This window comes from Phyllostomus discolor, chromosome 6, assembly GCF_004126475.2.
Source record: "Phyllostomus discolor isolate MPI-MPIP mPhyDis1 chromosome 6, mPhyDis1.pri.v3, whole genome shotgun sequence".
NCBI lineage: Eukaryota > Metazoa > Chordata > Mammalia > Chiroptera > Phyllostomidae > Phyllostomus > Phyllostomus discolor.
In genome coordinates, this window is record NC_040908.2 from 30,302,820 (window position 1) to 30,326,383 (window position 23,564).

The 23,564-nt window shown below is 40.7% G+C and overlaps 1 protein-coding gene across 1 annotated transcript in view; it reads left to right on the top strand.

The window, feature by feature from the left end:
- The first annotated feature begins 481 nt into the window (after nucleotides 1-481).
- PPP1R21 (protein phosphatase 1 regulatory subunit 21) overlaps nucleotides 482-23,564 on the top strand; it is a 59,982-nt gene continuing 36,899 nt past the window's right edge. Inside the window, exons 1-9 of the mRNA XM_028515866.2 lie at nucleotides 482-679; nucleotides 9,486-9,554; nucleotides 12,623-12,769; nucleotides 15,074-15,175; nucleotides 16,504-16,668; nucleotides 16,849-16,907; nucleotides 18,311-18,405; nucleotides 22,079-22,131; nucleotides 22,821-22,970. Of these exons, the coding sequence (XP_028371667.1) occupies nucleotides 623-679; nucleotides 9,486-9,554; nucleotides 12,623-12,769; nucleotides 15,074-15,175; nucleotides 16,504-16,668; nucleotides 16,849-16,907; nucleotides 18,311-18,405; nucleotides 22,079-22,131; nucleotides 22,821-22,970 (897 nt within the window). The 5' untranslated portion in view covers nucleotides 482-622. The remainder of the gene's footprint in view (nucleotides 680-9,485; nucleotides 9,555-12,622; nucleotides 12,770-15,073; nucleotides 15,176-16,503; nucleotides 16,669-16,848; nucleotides 16,908-18,310; nucleotides 18,406-22,078; nucleotides 22,132-22,820; nucleotides 22,971-23,564) is intronic.

A 23,564-nucleotide genomic window follows, 5' to 3' on the forward strand; every position in this document is an offset into this window, starting at 1 on the left:
TTCAGGAGAGGTCTGAGAGTTTACAATTCAGAGCATGACCAGTGCTGCTACCACATCCGGATAAAGAGATAGCGGAATACAGAGGTCTTTCTCTGCCTGTAGATTCTGAAAGATGGAACCATCAAGTGCCAGACGGTTGCCATGGGAACCAGAGGGGGAGGGAAGCGTGGGCCGGCCAGAATTCTTGTTACGCTTAGAATGTTTCTTCCGGTCCGCGGCTCTTCGCAACCACCGCCCCTTTCCTTGGTTCCCCGCCCGTTCTGTGGACTCATCATTCTCTTCCCCTCTTGACTCTCCTTCTCCATTCCAAGTTGCCATCCTGGACCATGCGTCAAGATGGCGTCCTCTGCTCCCAAAGACTGAACCCTGGCGAGCCAGAGAGGCTGCGCGCGCACGTGCTTGGGCGCAAGAGGGTGGGGCGGTGACGTTCAGACGTCGCCCCGCCTCCGGCAGTCGCTCCACCCCTGGGCGAACCCGGAAGTGGAGGAGGAGGCGCGGCGGCAGCGGTGGCGAAGCAGACAGGCGCTGGCTGAGCCGTACACTGGAGCGTGTCTGGGGTTGGGGGCGGGGGGCGGGGGCTGAACGGCCTGGGCAGCCCGGCCTGGACAGGGCGGGAGGGGCCATGGCCTCGGCAGAGTTGCAGGGGAAGTACCAGAAGCTGGCTCAGGAGTACTCGAAGGTACCCATCATGGGCGGGGATTAGGGGGTCCCTGGCCCTGCGGCCTCGGGTTGCCTTGACTTGTCGGGACGGTGGGATACCGCGGAGGAGCACGCGAGGACACTCCACCTCTCTCCTTCGCCTCCTTTGCCCACGGTTACCGATCCTCCACCTGCAGCTCCCTAGAGATGGAGCTGGTGGTGTCTGGGTTCGTGTGCGTTTCTGCGGGAAGTAGCAGGAGTTTGATTCTTCCTTCTCACTGAACTAGCGGGCGTGGAACTGGGATGTCAGAAATCCTGGCCTCTGCCTCAGTGTTGGACGGGGGGGTGCTGTTTCCTCAATTTTCCCAGCCCAGTGATGGAGATCAAGATTCCTTCCATCCCAGAGGGATGGTGTTACCATAAAGAGATTTATCTGCCCCCGTTCAATGCGGAAGGGTAAATAGAGTCATGGGTGTAAACTGCTTCACCAGACATGGTGGTTATGATGTGTTCAGTGATAAGCAAGATGTCTGGAAATGATTTTGAAAGCTTGATTTCTACGCTTGTGGCATTCTCTCTCTCTTCCCTCCATCACCTGGAGTGGGGCAGGGCACCCAGCAGGTGTTCAGTACATGTTAAATTAGGCCTGTTTGTCATATTTGTGGTATCAGTCTTTTAAATGATGGTACCCTTCCCTTTGAAAAGGGCTGCTTCTGGGGAGGGTGTTTCTGTCTTAAGAAATATCCTATTGAAGTTATAAAAGCGGAAAGGTACGATTTAGCAGTCATTAACCTTAGTTTTCAGTGACAGTGGCATTCATGAGGGCAGTGGAAAAACTTAGCCCCCTTTTTACAATTTGGAGAAACTGAGACATTTTTAATGATTTTATTTAACAAATGTTCAGTAAGGTGAAATGAAAAAATCAAACCAGTGTCTAAACATGCACATTAGTCTTCACTATCGAATGGGAGCCTTTTGAGACATTATACTTAACTCCAGCGGTGCTGCCAGTGACACAGTTTCTTGCATTTCCATTTGAAATTGTCCTAAGACCCTGTGACACAATGTCAGTGGTGACAGCTTTCATCCTTTGAAGGAATATTTTGTTGTTTGGAAGGGCCAGAAGTTGGAGCAAATCCGTGTGATGGAGCGGGGTGGGTGGAGAATGGCAGGAGTACACGAACTTGGCTCTACTGTTTTGGCGTGAAAACAATTCATGAGTATAAAGTAAGGGGACTGATTTTCTTCTCCAGAAAGTAAACAAACTCAGAAGGCAATACCAAATGGCAAAGGGAAGTTCTGAAACTGTTTTGAGCAGTGACTGTATTGATGAAAAATTGAATAACCTAAAGAAAGTAATACAAACTTTGACGTATTTGAGGGTTTTGGGGGGATGTTTAAGCTCTTTCGTTCAACAGATACTTGTTATGTGCGCCCTGTAAACAGTCTGCCAGAATTGGTTGAGTGAGGCAGAGTTCCAGCTAGAGGAGATCCATTTAATAGAATGTTCAAACATTGCTCATAATTATAATACACTATGAGAAGTGTTAGTTCAGTGGGAGCACAGGAGAGATGGAGGGTAAGGGTAGGAGTTACTCAGATTGGGGAGTAGGGAAGAGGGAGGGAAGGATGGTGGCGTTCCAGTCAAAGGGACAGGTTCTGTTCGCTGACATGAAAGCACGTTAAGATGCGTGGCAGAGAGGGTGAGATATGGCTGGAGAGGTCATTTGGACCTGATTATCAGGGGATGTGGATGTCAAGAAATTTGAACTTTAGCTTTTGAGTAATAGAGAAACCAAAGGTTTTTAGGGAGGGGTATAACATTACTTTTAGGAAGGAAACGTAACTATTTGGAGGACGGATTTAAGTAGGGAAAGAGTAGTGAAAAGAAGACCAGACTGTAGGTTGTTGGAATAGTTTGAGGGAGAAGAACATAGGGTTAAATAAAGATAGTGACAGTGAGATGGAGAGGGGCCCTAGATTTAGGAATTACGGTTAAAAAGTACTTTTTAGCTTACTTCTTGTCTGAGCGTCTGCTTTTTGCATAGCACTACACTTATGACAGGTATATGGAATGTATGAGATGGTCATCCTTTTGTCTCATTCATTCTGTGGGCCGTGGTAAGTGAGGGAAGAAGACAGAGTTGACCTTGAAGTTTTGAGATGAGGGAACATGACTGCCACTGACAGCAGAGGGTGGGCTGAAAGGCGAGCCATTTTGAAGTGAAAGGGTAAATTAAAGTTTAGATGCAATCATAGAATTTTGAGGTTCAAAGTCATGTTAAAGTTATTCACAAAGTAATAGCTTGAGGTGATTGATGTTGGGTAATTGCTGAAAACTTCTAGTGAAGATGGACTGGCTAAAATTCAGGATAAAAGCAAGAACTTTTGGAATAATTACCATGAAAATGATAGTTGAACTTTAAGAGTGAATCAGGGTAGACTACTTTAGGGAGACTCTTTGAGGGACATTTGTGGGAAGGATGTGACAAGAGAAGGAGGAGAGGCTAAGGAGACTGTTACAGATCAGCGGGACAGAGGTTATTCTTTCTTCTTGGGCCAGGCCATTTTTCATCCTTTTAATTTTAATGTGATGGAAATCTCAACACAAGAGAACAAAGATTGGTCAAAAGATTTTGTGTGCCTTTTAAAAAAATATTAATTGATTTTAGAGGGGGGCAGAGAGAGAGGAAGAGAGGAAGAAACATGAACTTATTGTTTCACTTTATTTATACATTCATTGGTTGATTGGAGTATGTGCCTTGACTGGGGATTGAACATACAACCTTGGCATGTTGGGACAACACTCCAGCCAACTGAGCTGCTTGGCTAGAGTCTCACGTGCTTTTTATTTCTTGCCAATTCTAATGTCAAGGAATTTCTAGATAAGAGCTATGCTACCTTCAGCTCTGATTCCGTGGAAGGAGTAGTCTACCTTTTTATTACTTTACTTGATGGAGAAATTGTGTGCTGTTGTTGAAATCCAGTTAGTATATAAAGAAAAAAAGATTTCCTTTTATAATCTGTATAAGGAGACCTACATATTAAAAGAGGAACAAACATGATTCCTAAAGCAAGAACATGTATAGAATCTTTTCATTCTTTAAAAAAAAATTTTTTTAAAGAAGTTTATTGATTTTAGAAGAGAGGAGAGGGTAGGGGGGGAGAGAGAGGGAGGGGGAGAGAGGGGGGGAGAAAGAAAAAGAAAGAAACCTTGATGTGAGAGAGGAACATTGATTGGTTGCCTCCCATGTTCACCCTGCCCAGGGATCGAACCTGTAAGCACCGACAATTGAACCGCCAACCTTTTGGTGTAGGGGATGGCGCTCCAACCAACTGAGCCACATTGGATCTTCTCATTCTTACATAAATCAGATCTCAGCCTGTGTTCCAGGAGGGAGCCCATTGCTTGCTTAAGAACTGCGGTCATAATTGTCTTTCTTTCTGAGAAGGCAGAAAGTCTGAGGAGATCGCATTAAGGAGACTGAGAGTTGAGCAAGGTAAAAGGTGAACCATAGAGGCCGAAGCAGGTGGAAATTGCTGAGGCAGGCAAGTTGCCAAAACATGAAGTGAAAGTGGAGTGTAAGACCCTGGTGGTTGGGGGCAATTAAGAGGTTATCACTGGAGGCTTTTAAAATTTCAGGTTTAATAGGGTTTGGAGAGGAGAAAGGTGTGTAGAAGCTGATTTTCAGAGGCTCATGAAGTTAATACATGAAGCTGCCTCTTTGCGGTGTGAAGGAAAGCTGATCAAGGCCTCAGTTACTACACTGTTGATGAAGACTCCAAGAGCATTTCTTACTTCTTGTCTCTTCCATGGCCTGCTTTGCTTCTGAGGCTCCGGTATATCTCATTATGGAGAAGGGAGGCTAAGTGCACGCAGTCCTGGCTTGTTGGGTTTCAGCCTGCTTTCCGCAGGGGCTCCTGCATTCTTGTCTGGCACCGAGTTGTGTGTGTAAAGTTTCAAGTTCTAACTGGATCATTGGTTCTCAAAGTGCTGCCCCTGGGTCAGCATCATGTGCTGGAAACAACTTCTTGGGTCCACCCTGGACTTGCTGAAACTAAAACTGGTGGTGAAACCCATTAGTTTGTGCTGAAACAAACCTCTCTGGTGATTTGGATGCACATCAGTTTGAGAACTGTTGCTCAAGGAACGATACCAGTATAGGAGCTTTTGCTCAAAGATAATCTTTTAAGAACTCTTTTTGAGGCAATAATAACCCATGGGAAAACCAAGCATAAATTACTACTACAACAGTTTGTTTTGCAGTTGATGCTTCTCTTAGTTATGAAGGATATTGCATTTGGGAACGAGTCAGATATAGAGCTACTGATATAGGGGAAAGGTCAGTTGTGAGTCTGTGTTTGCTTTCCAGGTAGTGGGGCCTGGAAACCTGATTAATCACCCCCTCCTGTAAGAGAAACAGGGTTATTATATTATTACTTTTAAATTTTTACGCTGATGTGCAGGGTTGACTGCTAAAGCTGGAATGTTGCATGAGAGCGAAGGTGTTCGGTATTTGTGCTGCCCAGCAGGGTAACCACTAGCCATGTGAGGCTGTCAAGCACTTGAAATGTAGCAGCTAGTGCCATTGAAGCACTCAATTTTAGGTTTTATTTCATTTCAAATAATTTAAGGAGGGACGTGTTGGACAGTGCTAGCTCAGCCCCTAGACCAGTGCATCACCGATGTAAATGTCCGTGTGACTCATCTGCAGACCTTGTTAAACTGCAGATTCTGGTTTGGTAGGCCTGGGGTGGGGCCTCAGATTCTGCTCCCAGGGATGCTGCTGCAGCCGTCCACAGACCACACTTTGAATAGCAGGGCTTTGGAAAGACAAGGGTTGTCTTACTCTTCCTCTTTAGTTCACTTGACTTGCACATTCAGTGACTGATGGGGCAACTAGACTGCAAGGGTTGGGGTTGGGAGTTTTGTAATGAACCTTACATGGTAGCAGGAGCGGGAGAAAGAGTTCTACTTGAGGGCAGGTCTGAGAGGAGAAGGTTTTTTCCCTGCCTCAGTGACCAAATAACCTCAGCCACTGGTACACAGACTACCCAGCCACCGATACTTTATTTCATTCCAGAGGGAGAAACAAGTGAGTAGGTAGAAAGACTAAGTGGTATTCCTGGCACTTTGGAATACTTAAAATGTTAGATCTGGAGGGAATTTTAGGGATCATCGAGGCCAGAGATACTGCAGCTGGGGTCTGCAGATGACTCCAGTATCCTGAAGCTGCAAGCCGGGGCTGTGGTGAAACTTAGGAATGGGCTCCAGGGTGTCTGTTGCACACATTGATTTGTAATGAAAAAAAGCTGTATGCTTAAAGATGAGTTTCACAGAGTTGTAAAACATGTACAGATCTCAAAATGTTCGTTGTATGAAGGTAGCCATGTGAGAGTAGTTCTAACACAGAAGATTGCTGAGAATTAGATGAGAAAATGCATATAGACAGTTCGCCTCTCTTCCCCACAAACTTCCAACAGTTTGTGATTGAAGATAGTAAATCCCTAATCTTGGGCCAGTTATCCCATCACAGATTTTGTCAAAGTGGCATGAGGGAGATCATAGTTGGCTCACCACTACACTCTGAACTTGGAGAAACTTTGTGATAAGCCTGACTGAGGCTGGGCTGTTCCAGAACCACAGAACAGGCCAGGGCATTGGTCACTGGTCAGGGCTTTTGAGGATGCATGGTCTTAGAGAACCAGGAGGCTCAAATCATTTGGAGAAGGGTCTTAGGGACTGTTACAGTAAGGACGGTCTCTTACAAGTATATAATGCATTACATTTAAACACCTTTTGTACACACTATTTAAGTTGATTTTCTAAAAATTTATTGAGTGCCTTCTCTATCCATAGCATTGATCTTTCATTGTTGGCAAAAGATACAAGGAATTATGCTGTAGTCTCTGCCATGAAGGATAGTTTAGTTGACAGATGGGAGATGAGTAGAGAAATTATAAATTAATCATAGATCATATGTGACTTAATAAATGTAAAATTTACTACTTTAAAAGTAAAATTAAAACTGAACAGTTTAATAAGAGGTGTCTTGTTACTATACTAGTAAGTGCCAGGGGAACTGAGGGTGCAAGCTCACCGTGGGCCATAGGAAGACCACAGGGAGTGGTTAGGAAAAGCTTAGGGAAGAGGTAGGACCAGAGGTAGGAAATAAGCTCATCAAACAACAGTTGGGATGTGGTTGGTCAAAAAGAGGAAGGGCTGTGCTTTCAGAGTAAAGGTAAAGCTAATCCGAAAATTACAAGACCATGAAAAATGAGGTGTAAAAGGACTAAGAGGGCTTGAGAGTTGGGATTCAGAGGTACTGTCCGTGTACTGAATGGGATGGAAGAGCTTGGTGCACGGCTGCTGGAACCACACAGTACCGTATTCTGGAGCATTTTCCTGTCATAACAGAGACTTCAGATACATCCACGTGCATTGGAGTCTCCATGCTTATCTCAGAGGCATTAGGGACATTTGGTCATCATATCTATTTCTGAAGCAGGAATAATACGTGTTTGCCTCCCTACGGTGGTGAATGCTGGAGAGGAGAAATAGACTGTGAAAGACCAGGCTGATCACAGCAGTGTCAGCATTTGACAAGCTGCTGGTTCAGTGATGCACCAGTGTGCTGTTGGAAGGCAGGAAAATGCCAAATGCCACAAAGTGTAATTCACGTGGCAATGGAGTATCCCATGTCACCCTTTTCTACCTACTAAATAATAAAGGTATTTTTAGATAAATATTTCTGGAAGCTGCGTTTTCTATGCATATAGTAAAACTATGTTTGAATTATTACTAATTTAGCAAACTATTTTCAAAAGGAAAATCCAAATCATTTTTCATTATAATCAGATTAAATTCCAAGCAACAGTAATTTGAAAGATTTTTTTTTTCCTTTTTAACAAAGTAGGCTGTTCAGTTTGCTACAGGTAGCTTTTAAATGTGCCTTAGAAGTGAAAGGTGAGGTTCTTTGCTTTTTTTTTATTACTGTAGTTCTCTGGTCCTACAGAAAATTTACAGTTCAGATTTCAAGCTTCATCTCTAGGTTTTGAAGCAGTCACTAGGAGCTTCTAAAACCACTCCAAGAAGACATCATAGATCAATGTTAGGACAGGGGTATGAAATGAGACTAGTTACCTAAGTGGTATTGCTGCCTTTTGGCTAGATGGGTTTGAATGTATTTATTGAATTTTGCTATGTAGGTAACACATTATCCAAGAGTATGCTGATATTGCTTAAAAGTAAAATATTACATGACAGAAGTCAACATTACAGTGTTATTTCTTTCTTCTGAACTTTTAGAGCAGAGGTCCCCCAACTTTTTCTGTAAAGAGACTAATAGTGAATATTTTAGGCTCGGGCTGTACAGTTTTTAACTGCTTGTCTCTGTCATTGAAGCTCCAAAGCAGCCACAGACAATACATAACTAATGAGCGTGGCTGTGTTCCAGTCAAACTGTTCCACGGGTTGCAGGCCAGTTTTGTCCATGGCAGGCCAGTGTTTGCCAGTTCCCGTTTTAGAGAATTTAATGTCTAAACTGCTTTTTTTTTTAACAGAAAATTCTAGGATGGCTAGTTATCTTTCATCTTCCCTTTTAAACTGTAAGCTCTTTGAAGACAGGGGCTACTTCTTTTACTTCTTTCTTTCCCCCACATCATTTAAGGCATTGTTTTGTACCAGGCAAACTACGGTAAGTATATCTATTCTCTTTTGTATTCTATTCTCAAATGAGAGCTCTATTTCCTTTGTGGAACACTTTATGGTTTAGAAAGTGTTTTTACATATTTTTGATCTGGTTCTCACAGCAACCTCGGAAGAAGGAAGATCGGGTAGATGTATTTACCCATATTATAGACCATATAACTGAGTCTCAGAAAGGTTAAGTGAATTCCCCAAGTTTGTATTGTCCAGTAAAATGGCAGAGTAGGCCCTGACCAGTGACTCACTTGGTTGGGCAGCATTCTGCAAGGCAAAGGGCTGCTGGTTCCATTCCTGGTCAGTGCATGTGCCTGGGTTGCAGTTCGGTCCTAGGCATGAATGAGAGGCCGCTGATCCATGTGTTTCTCTCACATTGATATTTCTTTCCCTCTCCCTCCCTTCCTCTCTAAAAATAAATAAAATCTTAAAAAATAAAACTGCTGGGGCTTGAATCTCAGCATTGCTTGTAAAATGGATGTAATATAGTACCTACTTCACAGGATTGGGAGGGTTAATGAAGTATTATGTGTAAAGCACTTAGGACAGTGCTGGTATGTAATGAGCATTAGGATGTTAGCTGCTATTATTATTATTTCTAAATTGAGCCTGCTTCTTAGTTGCTTTTGGTCTCACTGTCTCAGCTGATGCCTGATAACAGCTTTGCCATTCTTGATGACTTTTTTACAACTAATATTAGGTGCAGTGTCTTGCTGGGTACGTGGATGCCTTACACTTTGATTTTCTATAGAATCATTACTCCATAATTCGTCCAATTGTATATATTTCACAGGTGAATGGTGTGCCAGAGTCTCAAGGAAAATAGTAGTTTTTATTTAGGGAGATGACTTGGTTTCATAGAAGGAACCATGTGCTAGAAGTTGAGAGATACGGATTTTAGTTGCAATTTTGCCACAAGTGATGTGTTTTATTTCATTGGGCAGCTAAGGTACTGTGCATTTATCTGTAAAGTGGCAGAATGATGGTACTTTCTATCCTCCCCTGGGCTAATATTTTTGTTCTCATATATATGTGAGAAGATAGTTACTCAGTGTTATGATTCCTGTAAAGTAATGGTAAGTGATTTTTTTGCTATAAGTAATACTTTAAATTAAAACTTAATTATCACTTACTCTGTTTTCAGCTTCGGGCTCAGAATCAGGTTCTGAAAAAAGGTGTTGTGGATGAACAAGCAAATTCTGCTGCTTTAAAGGTATGCAACAGGGGATTTGTATTGTGAGGTGAGGCAAGTGTTTGGTGGTGCCTAAAGCAGGGAATTTGGCTGGTTTTCTGGGTTAAAGTCTCAACTCTGATGCTAATTCACTAGGGATAGTGATGAGTAATACAGTTATTTGTGTTTAACTTTCTTTTTTGTGTGTGTGTGTGTGTGTTTAACTTTCTTACTTCCTTCAGGATGAATGTTACATGCTTTGATTTTCTTGGCTAAAATTTTTTTGAAAAGTATTATTTGACTTTAATGCATTTCTCTTATACTTCAGGGCCTTTATTAGCTAAATTCATCTGGACCACTAGACAATACTCTGAGGAGGACAAGGTTATATTCATATTTATATCCCCAGTATTCAGTTAGAGGGTTGTGTCCTAATAAATGGATTTGAAAGTGTGAATCGTTTAGTCCAAATTATTGTATTATTTGGTTGGACAAAAAGTCTGTTTAATTTTTTCTGTCAAATAAAAAGACACATTTTTCATTTTCACCAATAACTTTATTGGTTTGGATATTTTGAGTATGTTGGCTATCTCCTGAGCGGTATAATGTTGATTGTTCTTAATAATGTCTCGATTTGATCACTATCAACTTCAACTGGTCTACCTGACCATGGAGCATCGTCCAGCGAGAAATCTCCAGCATGAAACTTGGGAAACTACTTTTGATGTGTTCGATCAGTCACAGCACCTTTTACACTGCACAAATCTCTTTTGTGTGCGTTTCAGTTGTGCTTTTACGTTTCTTGAAATAAAGCATAATGTCGAAAATGTTGCATGTTTCCTTCCAGCTTCAATAACTAAAATGACTACATAAAAATTCACCAATTTGGTAAGTTTTTTTTAAATGCACACTGATATGACAGCTGTCACAATATAAATTTTATTATGTTGAATGAAGTTAAAGACAGCTAAGCACTACTAGAGCCTGACTGTAACAGAAAAAAACAAATGAACTTTTTGGCCAACCCACTATTTGCAGTATTACATCTAAAAACCTGTTGTAGTTTTGCCCACCCTTGTATACTGCCTACCTCGTTCTTTGGCTCTCTTCCTTACTCCTTCTTTAGACCAGAGGGATTAGGATCCCCTTTACCCTTATCTCTTTCGGGAGTAGCCGCTAACCAGTGCCATAGCTCCATTCAGCTAACTGACACCCAGAAGTGTGTCCTTTTACTTAGCATGTGTTGAACCCAACGCTAGAGAAATATGTCTTTTGAGAGTGCCCCCTCCTCAGGTGTTATTCCGCAGACCCAGGGCTGGGATGGGTCAGGATACCTTACCTATACTTCCAGAGCTGTCTGTGCCCAAGCCAAGATGATGAAAAATAAGCTTTATAGTCAGGAGTTGTTAGTCATTATTTTGCCTAAATCTTTGAAGAAATGATCATTATCTCTCCTAATAATGTTTAAAACCTATTACTGGGGAATGTATTTCCTGCCTTGTCTTTGTAGCCCACTCTTGGTTTGACACCCTCCTGTCACTGGTCGTGTTTGATTAGCTCTGTGATAGTGGCAGTGGCAGTGCTGATGTTGACAGCAGGTTCTATTTACTGAGCACTCACATTGTGTCGGGCATTTTGCTAAATACATTATATCCATGATCTCAGTCTTCACAGTAACTGTATGAGGGCAGATAACATTATCATCCCCATTGCACAAACTAGGATTTACAGAGAGGTTGGGAAAGATGTCATCTGAAATTAATGATTAGTTAATAGAGTTGGAGCATTAGACAGCTAGTGATTAGCTAATTATAAGGATGTAAGGAAATTACTTTTGTTTCACTATTCATTGCAGTGGTCATTATAATTACAGTTAAATATGACAGCTACTCAATAGGAATGCTGGGATGTCTTCTGTTATAGTAGGCTTTTGATTATGTTGGGTTTGCCTCTTCAGTGAGTTGTGGATACAATAAGCATTCATTGATTTGAGTTTCTTTAATTTGAAGTGTGATAATTTAGACATGGAATAGAACTAAGTTTACCATTGAACTTCAAGTAAAAATCAAAGGCTATTAAACAAATAATAGAACAATGTTTTTCTTCTTACTGGAAACATTATTCTATCACTCTAGCCCTGCTTTCAACATAAAAATGTCAGTAGATTGCAGACATCAGCCTGTGGTTTTTAGTTTGCTGTTTCAATACATTTAAATCACTTATTCATTCAAATGACCTCTTCTTAGCTTACAAGTGGTTTTAAAGTAAAAGTAGTAAAAGTACAGTTTTGTAAATATACAGTAGCATATGACCATCTGTGTTTGACTGACAGTGAATACAAAGTTGTCAGAACATCGTAAGCGAAATGTAGTTAGAATAATATTTTTAACAATAGAGTGAAACTAAATATTTCTCTAATTTCCTATTTTCTTATCCCATTATGGTATAAACAACGCAGAATGGACAGCAGAAGTTAGGTTGTTTGGATTTTAGATTTTGTTTCTATTTTCACTTAACTTTAAAGGGAATCAATGTAGAACAGTAGCTGAAAATATTCTTATGTTAGGATAACAATGATTTTTATCTCTGACACATCAGAGTACAGTAGTTTAAAATTAAGTGTATTGAAAAGATTTCATTTGACTGACTTAAATTCAGGGAAGACTTATAGAAAAAAATGAATACAAATATATTTCTGGCTGTTCTTGCTTACCGAAGGGCATCATCAGTTGAGTCTGAGATTCCTTTTAAAAATTCAAGTTCATAAAATTGTAACCTCAGGCGTTGTGTCCCCTTACTGCCAGACACACATATAGCAACATTATATAACAAACAACGGATTGTTGTGGGCATTTTACTTTAAGCTGATGACAGTCTTGTTTCTTTAGTATATATACTCTTTATTTTTAAATTTACTTGGTTTGATCAAAAAGTGATTTTGCCACAAAACAGAGCTAAAAACATAGGAACCAGAATAATAAACATGCAATTTGAATTTCCTAAAGCAAGAGGTTTTGATTATATTTTGGTGAAACGAGAATAGTTTTTTTTTTCATTTTTAAACCTTCAGGCTAAATTATAAAGAATAGTTTGTTTTCACTTTGATGTAGGAACAACTGAAAATGAAGGATCAGTCACTGAGAAAATTACAGCAGGAAATGGACAGTTTGACATTTCGAAACCTGCAGCTTGCCAAGAGGGTAGAACTGCTTCAAGATGAACTGGCTCTGAGTGAACCCCGAGGCAAGAAGAACAAGGTAGGTCAAATGGAAGCAAGGTAGTGCAACCTTGTCGTTCGCTACAGACAGCGATGGGCCATACTGCCTGTAACAGAAGGCCCCACCTCCAAATTCTCTAATGTTTCATTCTTACACCTGGGTATTGGGTCAAGAAAACAGATATTTACTATTCATGTGTTCTAGGTATTAGAGGCATTTTCATAAGAACATGAATTTAAAGGAATTTATTAAGAGCAAGCATGCACATGCTTGATTTAGTGGCTGAGAAAAGTGAAAGGAGTATCTCATATTGTTCAAAATTGTTGATATCTTTCAGTTATACTAAGTTGCCATTAACTGAAGATAGGGCAAATAAAAAGAGAAATATTGTAAAAGTGTAACTGCTCATGTGAAAGTAGCAGCTATATACGTTAGGCTAGTAAGTTTGCTGAAGATATTTTTCCTTTCTTTTTTTTTTAAGGTTTTATTTATTTATTTTTAGGGAGAGGGCAAGAAAGGAAAAAAGAGAGGGAGAGAAACATCTATTTCTTGCTTCTTACATGCCCCAATCAGGAACCTGGCTCGCAACCCAGGCATGCGCCAGGGCACCAGCAACCTTTTGGATTGTGGGACAGTGCCTGAGCCCACTGAGCCACATCAAACAGAGCTAGATATTTTTTCATAGTATTTATTCTTAGGTCAGCTTGGTATTCTTGTCTCAAGATGTAAAAATAAACTTTTCCCCTTATGGTTAATGTAGTGAGGCAAGATTCTTACTGCTCCGATACGGATGATCTGGTACTTTGAGAAGTTGCATTTTTCAAGGGTAAGGCTAGTGACTGAATCTTTAAGTCTTTGTGTGTATATAGAACAGCACCCCCAAATGTGCAGATATGAGGCAGTCATAGTAGACTTGCAGGGAGGGAAGAGGAAGACTCACAGTAACTCTAGCAGCACAGTGTTGCAGGAAGAATGCAGGCTTTGGAGGAAAGCACAAGATTGGATTCTTTGCCATTTATAGTTCTATGAATTCAGGCAAATTTTTAAGCCTTGCAACCTCAGTTTATCCGTCAGCTAAATAGGAATGGTACTCTTTTTGTGATCATGGGGTTATGTAAAAGTGTCTGGGACTCCATTTGCCATACGATGGGCAATCCACATAATTATGTGTTAGTACTTTCCATATGCATTTCCTTTACATGGAAGAATTCTCGAGATTGGTGAGTTTCAAATGGGAACAGAGTTGGCAAAACAGGTATGTATTTGAATCACTTGGGAAACTGTCAAAATACACATGCTCTGGAAATTCGAAAGACCCTTGCAGAAGGATAGCCATCGTTGCTTGAAACATGTGCCACAGGTTAGTGAGATCCCTCCCCTCCCAGGGCTGTTTCAGCAGAGGTTCAGGTGTAACACTCCTGAGATCATGTTAATTAAAGCTATCCAAACTTGGAAGCACTGAGGACACAGAGTATGTAATTTAGCAGTTCCCTGTGTACTTTCTGTGTTCCAAACAGGATGGATATTTAATATGTTTTTTTAATATAGCCACTCTGTTTCAGAGTTTTCTAATCATTGGTTTATCTTAGATCAGTAAGTGACTTCATTTGAAGTGAGGAGTGAGGGCACAAGAAAGGCAGAGAAGGGTGGTGACTGATGTCTGAACACAGTTTTATTGTTAGGTTGTCACTTGAATGGCCTCAGTTCTTGTATTCCATGAAAACAAATGTTCATTACTAGCTCTTTTAAATAGCACTATTCTTCTATGTAGAAAAGTTGATATTGGTTAAACAAAACAAGCAAAAGAAAGGTATTTTTCATAATCTTTGAGCTCTTTTTCTTCCATTTATAACAGCTTTATTTTATTTTTTTTAATTAGAAATTTATGTGAACTTTTGTATCTTATCTTTATGAATGCTAAGTAGTTTATCTTAGAGGAGTTTAACAACTCAGACTCATGGAATTGCTAAAACTGTCATTTCCCAAACCCCAAAATCAAATTGAAATGATATTTCTTAGCATATTTATTTTTATATCACTAGCTTTTGGGGTCTTCTCTATCTTCCAACAAAACTACTCCTGAATTCATCTGCAAAGAATAGCAATCCTTATCTGTTTTTTTCTCTCTCTTTTTTTAAGCTTTCCTGCCCATTGCAATACTTGCAGTTCCAACTTGTCACATAGGAAAAGTTAAATGATGGACTGTATACCTTTTGCAGGATTGTGTGAGAATGATGAACACGTAGAAGAGACAAGCTACTAAGGTGATAGAGAATCTGTGTGCCTTAGGATGTTTCTCTAAAGGATGAAAGTTATGTGGACATAACTTATTCTTTCCATCAGAAAAGTGGAGACTCTTCTTCTCAGTTGAGTCAAGAGCAGAAGAGTGTCTTCGACGAAGATCTGCAGAAGAAGATAGAAGAGAATGAACGGTTGCACATACAAGTGAGGAGATCTTTCTGTTTTTCCATATGAATTTAAAAATGGGTCATATGATCTGGAATGTCGAAAAATCAATGCAGGATAGAGTGTTCTGTGTATGTGTGGGTGTTTTAATGTTTCCTGTGGCTGGTAGGTATTATGTCACTGTCATTCATTTCTTAAATCTCATTCATGTCTTAATATGGATATGTGAAGTACACATTTGTTTAGAGGACAGTAGAGTAACTTTATAACTTAACAATATAGAAATATACTGAGCACTATTTTATTTAGGAAATGATTCATTAGATCATTTAGATGGGGGCTTATGAATAAGTAGTGTTTACCTTTTAATTTATTACTGTTTATCTGGTAATCTGTAATGACTTTTAGGGTACAGATCATGTCAGTGTTGTATACCCAGGCCCAAAACTGGGTCGCACTCATGGCAGGCCCCCAAGTATTTATGGAATGTTCAATAATCTTTGTTCGCCTCCAGTCAGCATATTGTAACAGTCATAGTGTAGTGTATCCAACTATACGTCCTGATTTTATTTATTTTTAGACAGAGGGGAAGGGGAGGAGAGGGAGAGAAACATCCGTGTGTGGTTGCTGCTTGCATGCCCCCTGCTTGGGACCTGGCATGTGCCCTGAGTGGGAATTGAACCAGTGACCCTTTGGTTCACAGACTGGCACTCAATCCACTGAGCCACACCAGCCATGGCTGCTTTCTGATTTTTATTGTGTGTGAGAAATGGTGACAGAGTCAAACAGTAGAAAGTAAATATCCATTAATTCTCAGTCTTTGACAGTGCTAAAAAAGTGAACTTTTGACTTTAGTGCATTTTGTGTTAAGTATTCATAATTGTTAATTAGTATTGGATTCTCATTAAGGAAAAGAGCTTTACCTGTTTTAGGAATAACATCTATTTGCATTGTGATTATTTAATTATGGATGGTAACCCAATAGAAAAGTTGTACACTGGGCAGTTGAATTATCTGTGTGCCAGAAATTGAAATAGAAATTTGAGAGACTCAGAGGAAGGAGGCATAGCCTTTGGAGTAGCTCTCCTGTGCTCCAGTCCGATTCCACCACATGCCCACTGTGAGACATCTGACAAGTTACGGCGCCCCTCTGAGCCCCAGTTTCCCCATCTGTAAGGGAGGGCTGACAGTAACACTACCTCCGACGGACCGTGAGGGTTCAGTGAGATCGTGCCTGTGCGAGTTTGGCACAGTGAGCACGCGGAGCCATACGGAAGTTGCTCAATCAGTAGTCATTGCTGTTGTTTTTCTCTTCATTTGTACATATTAGGATATTATGAGAAGAGAAAGTGATCTTTTCTTTTCAGTTTTTTGAAGCCGATGAGCAGCACAAGCACGTGGAAGCAGAGCTGAGGAGTCGGCTGGCCACTCTGGAGACAGAGGCAGCCCAGCACCAAGCCGTGGTTGATGGTCTGACGCGGAAGTACATGGAAACCATTGAGAAACTGCAGAATGACAAGGCCAAACTGGAAGTAAGCCCAAGCTTAAAATGAGAGTACTTTAAGAAATAGTCAAGGCTATTGGACATTATTTGTGTACATTATAGAACATAAAGTTAGTCATTTAAGGTGAGATGTTGCCTGCAGTGTCTCCTAAGTGTGCTCTCATCTGCTGTCCGAGCCATCTGCTTTTCTTTGTCTTCTAAAATTCAGGTAATATCCCAGGCTCTAGAAAAGGAGGCCAAGGAATGTCGGCTTCGAACAGAAGAATGGTATGTGAAAATGTGAATTCCAAAGGGCCCTAAAGTAGGAATTAGAAGATCTGAGTTTTGGTTTAGCAGCTCCTGTCATGATTGAAATGAAATGGGAGTAGGTCCTTTTCAGTTCTGTTATCTCTGGGGCCTCCTGCGTTTGTGGTAGAGAGGCAGTGCAGTAGTCCTCAGCTGCAGATGTTTTGGGCCATGGCAGATAGTGATCCAGGGCTCCTTGACGAAAGACTAGATGCTTTCTGTTTTAGACTACGGTAAAGAGAGAGCCTTTTGGTAGTCCCAGGCAGGAAAACTGGCTAGTAATCACTATGGCAAATTTTTAATAGTCCACTTAAAATTTTTATTTATTTATTTATTTTTAGAGAGAGGGCAGGGAGAAAGAGAGGGAGAGAAACAATGTGTGAGAGAATGGATCTGTTGCCTCTCACACGCCCCCAACCGGGGACCTGGCCCACAACCCAGTCATGTGCCCCAACCGGGAATTGAACCAGCAACCTTCTGGTCCATAGGCTAGTACTCAGTCCACTCATCCACACTAGTCAGAGCTAATAGTCCATTTTGAATAAACTAGAGGTTATATGATCTAATTTGGAGATATCTAAATCTTAAAATATTATATATCTATGGGTGATAAAAGCATTCTCCAACATTTATTTGATAAATGACTTAATAGTTTAGGTTTTAATAGAATCAGTCAAGTGAGTTTCTTTAGTAGTTACTTTGGTAGAATTACATGCTTGGTTTAGATGTATGCATCATAATTGAATCAAATTCAGAAACTTAATCAGATTTTGAACCAAAGAAAAAAAAGATAGAATGCCTAAAAAAGACTTTAACCCTGCTCTGGTTAGTGTAGCTCAGTGGATTGAGCGTGGGCCTGCAAACCAAAGGGTCACTGCTTCTGTTCTCAGTATAGGGCACATGCCTGGGTTGTGGACCAGGTCCCCAGCAGGGGACAAGCTAGAGGCAACCACACATTGATGTTTCTCTTCCTCTCTTTCTCCCTCCCTTTCCCGTTCTCTAAAAATAAATAAATAAAATCTTACAAAGAATTTAACCCTCATACTTGAACAAATATTTATGTGTCATAAAGAGAAAATGTGTGATGTTGAAATGACTCTGAGATTACTCTACGCTTAGGGAAATCAACTTAAAATTATTGAAGATACTGAGACAATGATAAATTCTTCCAAACTTCAACATTGTTGAACAAAAGTCCCAGGTGCTTTAGAATCAAGCCTTGGTATCTTTCTTATCTTTGTCTTTTAATAATTCTGTACCACCAAGAGTATCCCAGATGTCAGGCACAATTCTCTGAAAGCCTGATACTAGCCTTTGAGGTAACAAGCAAATGAGGATCCACTGTTTGATTGGTGATAATGTGCTTTTGTATTTTTTTCTTTCAGCCAGTTACAGTTAAAGAATCTTCATGAAGATTTGTCAGGTAGATTAGAGGAATCCTTATCAGTCATCAATGAAAAAGTACCTTTTAATGATACAAGTAGGTATTATGTACACTTTTCGTTATTTGTAGCTTTGAACCTCTCTGTGGTAGCCAACTAATTAAGATTATTTCTTGTCTATTGGCACAAAACTTCATTGGTTCAGCAGAAGGGTGGTTTTTCTGCTTTTGATCAGGTTTGGCCCTTATATTTCATAGGGAAATTTATTTTATTTATTTTTAAATTTTTGTTCATTTTTTCTTCTTCATAGGGAGATTTTAAATTGTCATATAACTACTCCAAAGCTAGCCTCTTTGGAAAAAGCTCAAATACACATTTTAAAATTGTAGTTAGTATATCCCAAGGTAAAAATCAGCCTACACGTAAAGTACCCAAAAGTTTGTACAAGAAAAGTTGTTCATGATGGAGAAGGGTGGGGGTAGGAGGTAGATTTCTCAGCCTGGTATCTCCTAGTCCTTGGATGATCCCCAGCGGTTGTTAGGGAGCTGATTCAGGCTAAGTCCTGCTTCCTGTTCCTTTTGGGAGTTGTCTGGTCATTTATGCAGCCAAGAGCAACAACAAGGACTTTAAAACAAATTCAACTTACATGTATAATAGGTGCTGATTCTGTAACCTTTAGACAAGAATTAATTCAGAACCTTGAACACAAAGTAAATGTTTAATTGTTTGGGTTTTGAAACTTACATTAAAAAATTACACATTTCCTTTTTTATAATCACATGATTGAACCAGTTTTTTTACTTCCTCTAAATATTTCTAAGGGAAGATGGAAAAAAAGAGGAAGGAAAAGACACCAAAGAAAAACAGCAGTTTGATCTAACACTATAATCAGCATTATGCCATTATTGTATCAAAAACCCAAATTCCTCTGGAAACAGCACCTGTTTCCAGTTTCTACATTAATGTAAATAGCAGGAGCATATTTCGATACTTAAGACTTGAAACCTTGGCATTTCATTTTTCCTTTCATTTTTTATCAGTCATCAGGTTCTAATAATTTCCTTCTGAATCACTTTTGTGTTTATCATTTCTTTTCCAATACTAGTTGTCACCCTGCTTTAGATCATTATGTCATTGTGGATTGTTTCATTTAGCTCTGAAGTATTTAGAGATCATTTGCTCAATATCCTGGAGGGTAGGGAGCATTAGGGATGCAGAGATTTATAACATAAAAATCACTACCATCAGAGAATTTATAGTTCAGTAAGGGAGAGATAACATATATTATAGAAATGCCCAAAACACAAGTTAAACTATTCCATAGAGAACCTCCTGGGGAGTCAGAGGGAAGGACAGATTACTGCTGGTGGGGTTGTTTGGAGAAGCCTTTTGGAAGAAGTGTGCTTTGAGTGGGGACTGGCCGTGTGGGGAGGTTTTACTGTGCAGAGATGAGGGAGAATGAACCAGGGAAGTCGTGGAGTGTGGTGCAAAGGACAAAAGGTGCTGTCATGGTCTATTGACCAATAGTTAGTGAAGCGAAGAGGGCAATGACAGATAAGTGCTGAAAGGGTGGGTGGGACTGGACCCAAAGTTGTGGGCAGAGAGGAACTGTAACTTAATTGGCAAGGCAGTGGGATTTTTGGAGACGTTTTTGATCCAGGGAATGTCATGGTGAGATCTGGCAAGAGTGTGGACCACCCTGGAGTGGGGAAAGGGGCCCAGGCTACTGTGATGATAGTCCTGGGGTGCTGTCATGGAGGCTTGAGCCTGAGTTGTCAGGGAAGGGCAAGGAGGCCAGAGACAGGGAGGAGGCAGTGTGGCAGAAAGGTGTGGTGCAATTGACAGAAATCAAAAAGCAGATGAGGAACAGGTTTATGCGGAAGATGATAAAGTTAGCTTTGTTTAATATTCAGATAGATAGATTGTTGTGTATCTATTACCTATTGGTGCATGTATTTATAAATAAAAGCCTAGACCTCTGGAGAGCAAATGATGTTGACCTTCTTGGGATGGATGAGGCTGCCACCCCTATTGGGAATGGTGGAAATGAGGGGTACAAAGCCCAGAGACTTGTGCAGTGTCCTTGGAGAGTTCTCCATCACAGCGATCAGGAGGGGGAGGGGCTGAGGTGAAGAGGAGCTGGGGTAAAGGTGCGATAAAAGCAGAGGAGGGAGTGCTCCACCTGGTGGTGCTGGCCAGTTCTGCACATTGCTGTGGAGAGGTCAGGGAGGGTCATGACAGTAAAGGCAGTGGGTTTGGTGGCTTTGAGAGAAGCGCTCCCATGCAGGAGACACCAGATTGCCCCCACAAGAGTTAGAGGGGAGTGGATGCTGAGGAAACAGGCAGACAGGCTGTTTTGGGGGCAGTGGGAATGAAGGAGATAGGAAAGGATAAGAGCTTATTACTCTAGCAGAGTGAAAGGAATGTTGTGTGTGCAGGGAATGGGCAAGGGCAGAGAATAAAGATGACATAAGTAAAGGGGGAAAAGACAGTGGAGAAAGAGTCAAACAAGCTGCAATAAGTGTTGTTGTTTTTGTAATGAGGTAATTTTGAAGATGTAAGGAGGAGGTGATTGATGGACTAGACCGAGAAGGACCTACTGGTAGGGGCCAGGAGGAAGGTTAACTGAGGAAAGAATATGTGAACGCATAGACTGAGGTGGCAGGTGAGGACTCTAAGAAGCCCTTGTGCTTTGGCTCTGGCCTTCTTGGCGTCATGCGGGGAGGCCAAGCCATCCATGAGGCAGAGGAAGAGAGGATGAATGGTATTAGGGGCTTAGAATGTTAAAGGTTTGGAGTAGAAATCATGGGAAGTATGATTTCAGGGACACAGCCATGAAATCATGGGTTGTTCAGTAGCATTGAAGCCCTCCTTTAGTTAGTTAGACTATATTATTGTGGACCCTGATCTGGTTCTGAGTTAGCAAGAACATTATTGAAAATGACGGACCAGGCTGGGAAGGAAAACAAGCAAGGCTCAGAAAGGATGTGACAGGAAAGCAGAGACTGCGGTTGTGATTGGGAGACCAAGCTGATTTAACAGAAATAGGGTCATAAGAGAGAATTGGATGTGAACGGTGTAAGGACTTTCTGAATCGGATTTTGGCTCTGGGTCCTTCTGATTGAGGAAACAGGCAGAGGGGGGAAGGTTTGAGTGGTCAAAATGGTGTGCAGAGGTTAGGGGAGACAAAGATCATTAAAGCGCGGAGGTCCAAGAAGTGTGAGGCCAGGTGTTGGGAAGCTGTCCGAGGTTGAGGACAGACTCTAGGGTAGAGAGGAGCACCGTGAGAAAGGTAGGAAAACTGGCCCAGAAAAGTTAGGATTGAGTCATTGGATGAGTTGTAGCAGACAGTGATAGATTTTCAAATATTATGGTGTTGTGAAAACTGTGGTGTTTTGGAAGACTGGTGTGGCAGCTGGGTGCAGGGTATTTAGAAAAATGACTGGGGATAACATGAACACCATGAGCCTTTGCAAGTAATCCTGACAGGTCCTAAAGCAATTTTTGAAAGAATTTCTTAGAAACAGAAAAACAGGGTGTTTTTAAATATTTTATGTATTTTTTATTCTAAAGGTAAAAATAATATTAGAGGTATTACTTCATCTGAGAAACAACTGACTGTAAATTCCATTATTCTCCTAGACTGTGACTTTGATAATTTTAAATTCTTGTGTAAAGCCAATTTTGCTGCAAATAATTTATTATTTTGCAGTTAAACTGCTTTTCTATAAATGTAAAATGAGAGATTTAATGTACTTTTTTTTTTTGTAGAATATAGTCAGTATAATGCTCTGAATGTTCCAGTCCACAATAGGAGACATCAGGTAAAGATGAAATACATGTTTCTTTTCAGCGACATGCATGTCAGTTTCCAGAAACAAGGATCACTGATTTGGGCCTCTCTTTAGTGCACTAAACCACTGAACCATCGTATTTAACTTGTGCTTTACTTCCTCAAACATTAAAAAAATGTTCATTTATTGATTTTAGAGAGAGAGAGGAAGGGAGCAGGGTGGGGGGACATCAACTTGTTCCACTTGTTCATGCATCCCTTGGCTGACCCTTGCATACTCCCTGACTGGGGATCAAACGCGCTGTAACCACTGGACCTGCCTGCCAGGGCTCTCCTATGTTTTCATAAAAATTCTGTAACTTACTGTTTATTGAACTTATTCCAGGTGTAGATTTTTGCTGTCTCTCTTGTCCAATAACGTTAGAGCTGAATTGTGGGATGCACTCATTTTTTGATACATACCTTTCTTCTAGGTTAGTGGACCTTGCAACTAAATGGTCTAGGTTAAGTGGGGGAGGTGTGTTTGCCAAAGCTGGTGGCTTTCTACTATAATTTACTTAGATGGGGATATTAAAATCCAAGTAGGAGTGAATAAATTTAAATTAGTGAATAATTAATTATACTAGAATTCAAATGTTATCTCCAAAAGCAGGCTTAATAAAGTAGTTTGAGAATGAGACTTTGATAGTTGACTTTAACTATGTATTTTTCATTTTAAAGCTGAAGATGCGGGACATAGCTGGGCAGGCCCTGGGTTTTGTTCGAGATCTTGTGACGGCTCTCCTGAACTTCCACACCTACACAGAACAGAGGATTCAGATTTTTCCTGTTGATTCTGCCATTGACACTATATCTCCATTGAATCAGAGGGTAAATGTAACTCAAGATACCTTTTGTCTGCCCTAAACAAGTAGGGAAACATATTACTCATTTTCATACCACTTCTGTGTATCAGCCAAGTACTGTGGAAGGCATGGGAAAAAAACTGTAAGTCATAGTTTTTACTCTCAAGATAAAAGATGGCAAACATGGAGATTCTTTTTTTTAAATTTCATTTAAATTGTTGTTGCAGTACAATTTTCTGTCTTTTACTCCCATTCCAACCCACTCACCCAACCCTCCTCTCCTCCCTCCCATTTCCACCTGCCCCTAGTTTTTGTCCATGTGTCCTTTATACTCGTTCCTGTAAACCCTTCCCCTTTTCCCCTGAAATTCCCCTGAAATTCCCTCTCCTCTCCCCTCTGAACTCTGTCAGTCTGTCCTCTATTCCGGTGTCTTTGGTTATATTTTGCATGTTTCTTTGTTTTGTTTAGGTTCCTGTTAAAGGTGAGATCATATGGTATTTGTCTTTCACTGCCTGGCTTGTTTTGCTTAGCATAATGCTTTCCAGCGCCATCCATGCTGTTGCAAAGAGTAGGAGCTCCTTCTTTCTTTCTGCTGCATAGAACTCCATTGTGTAAATGT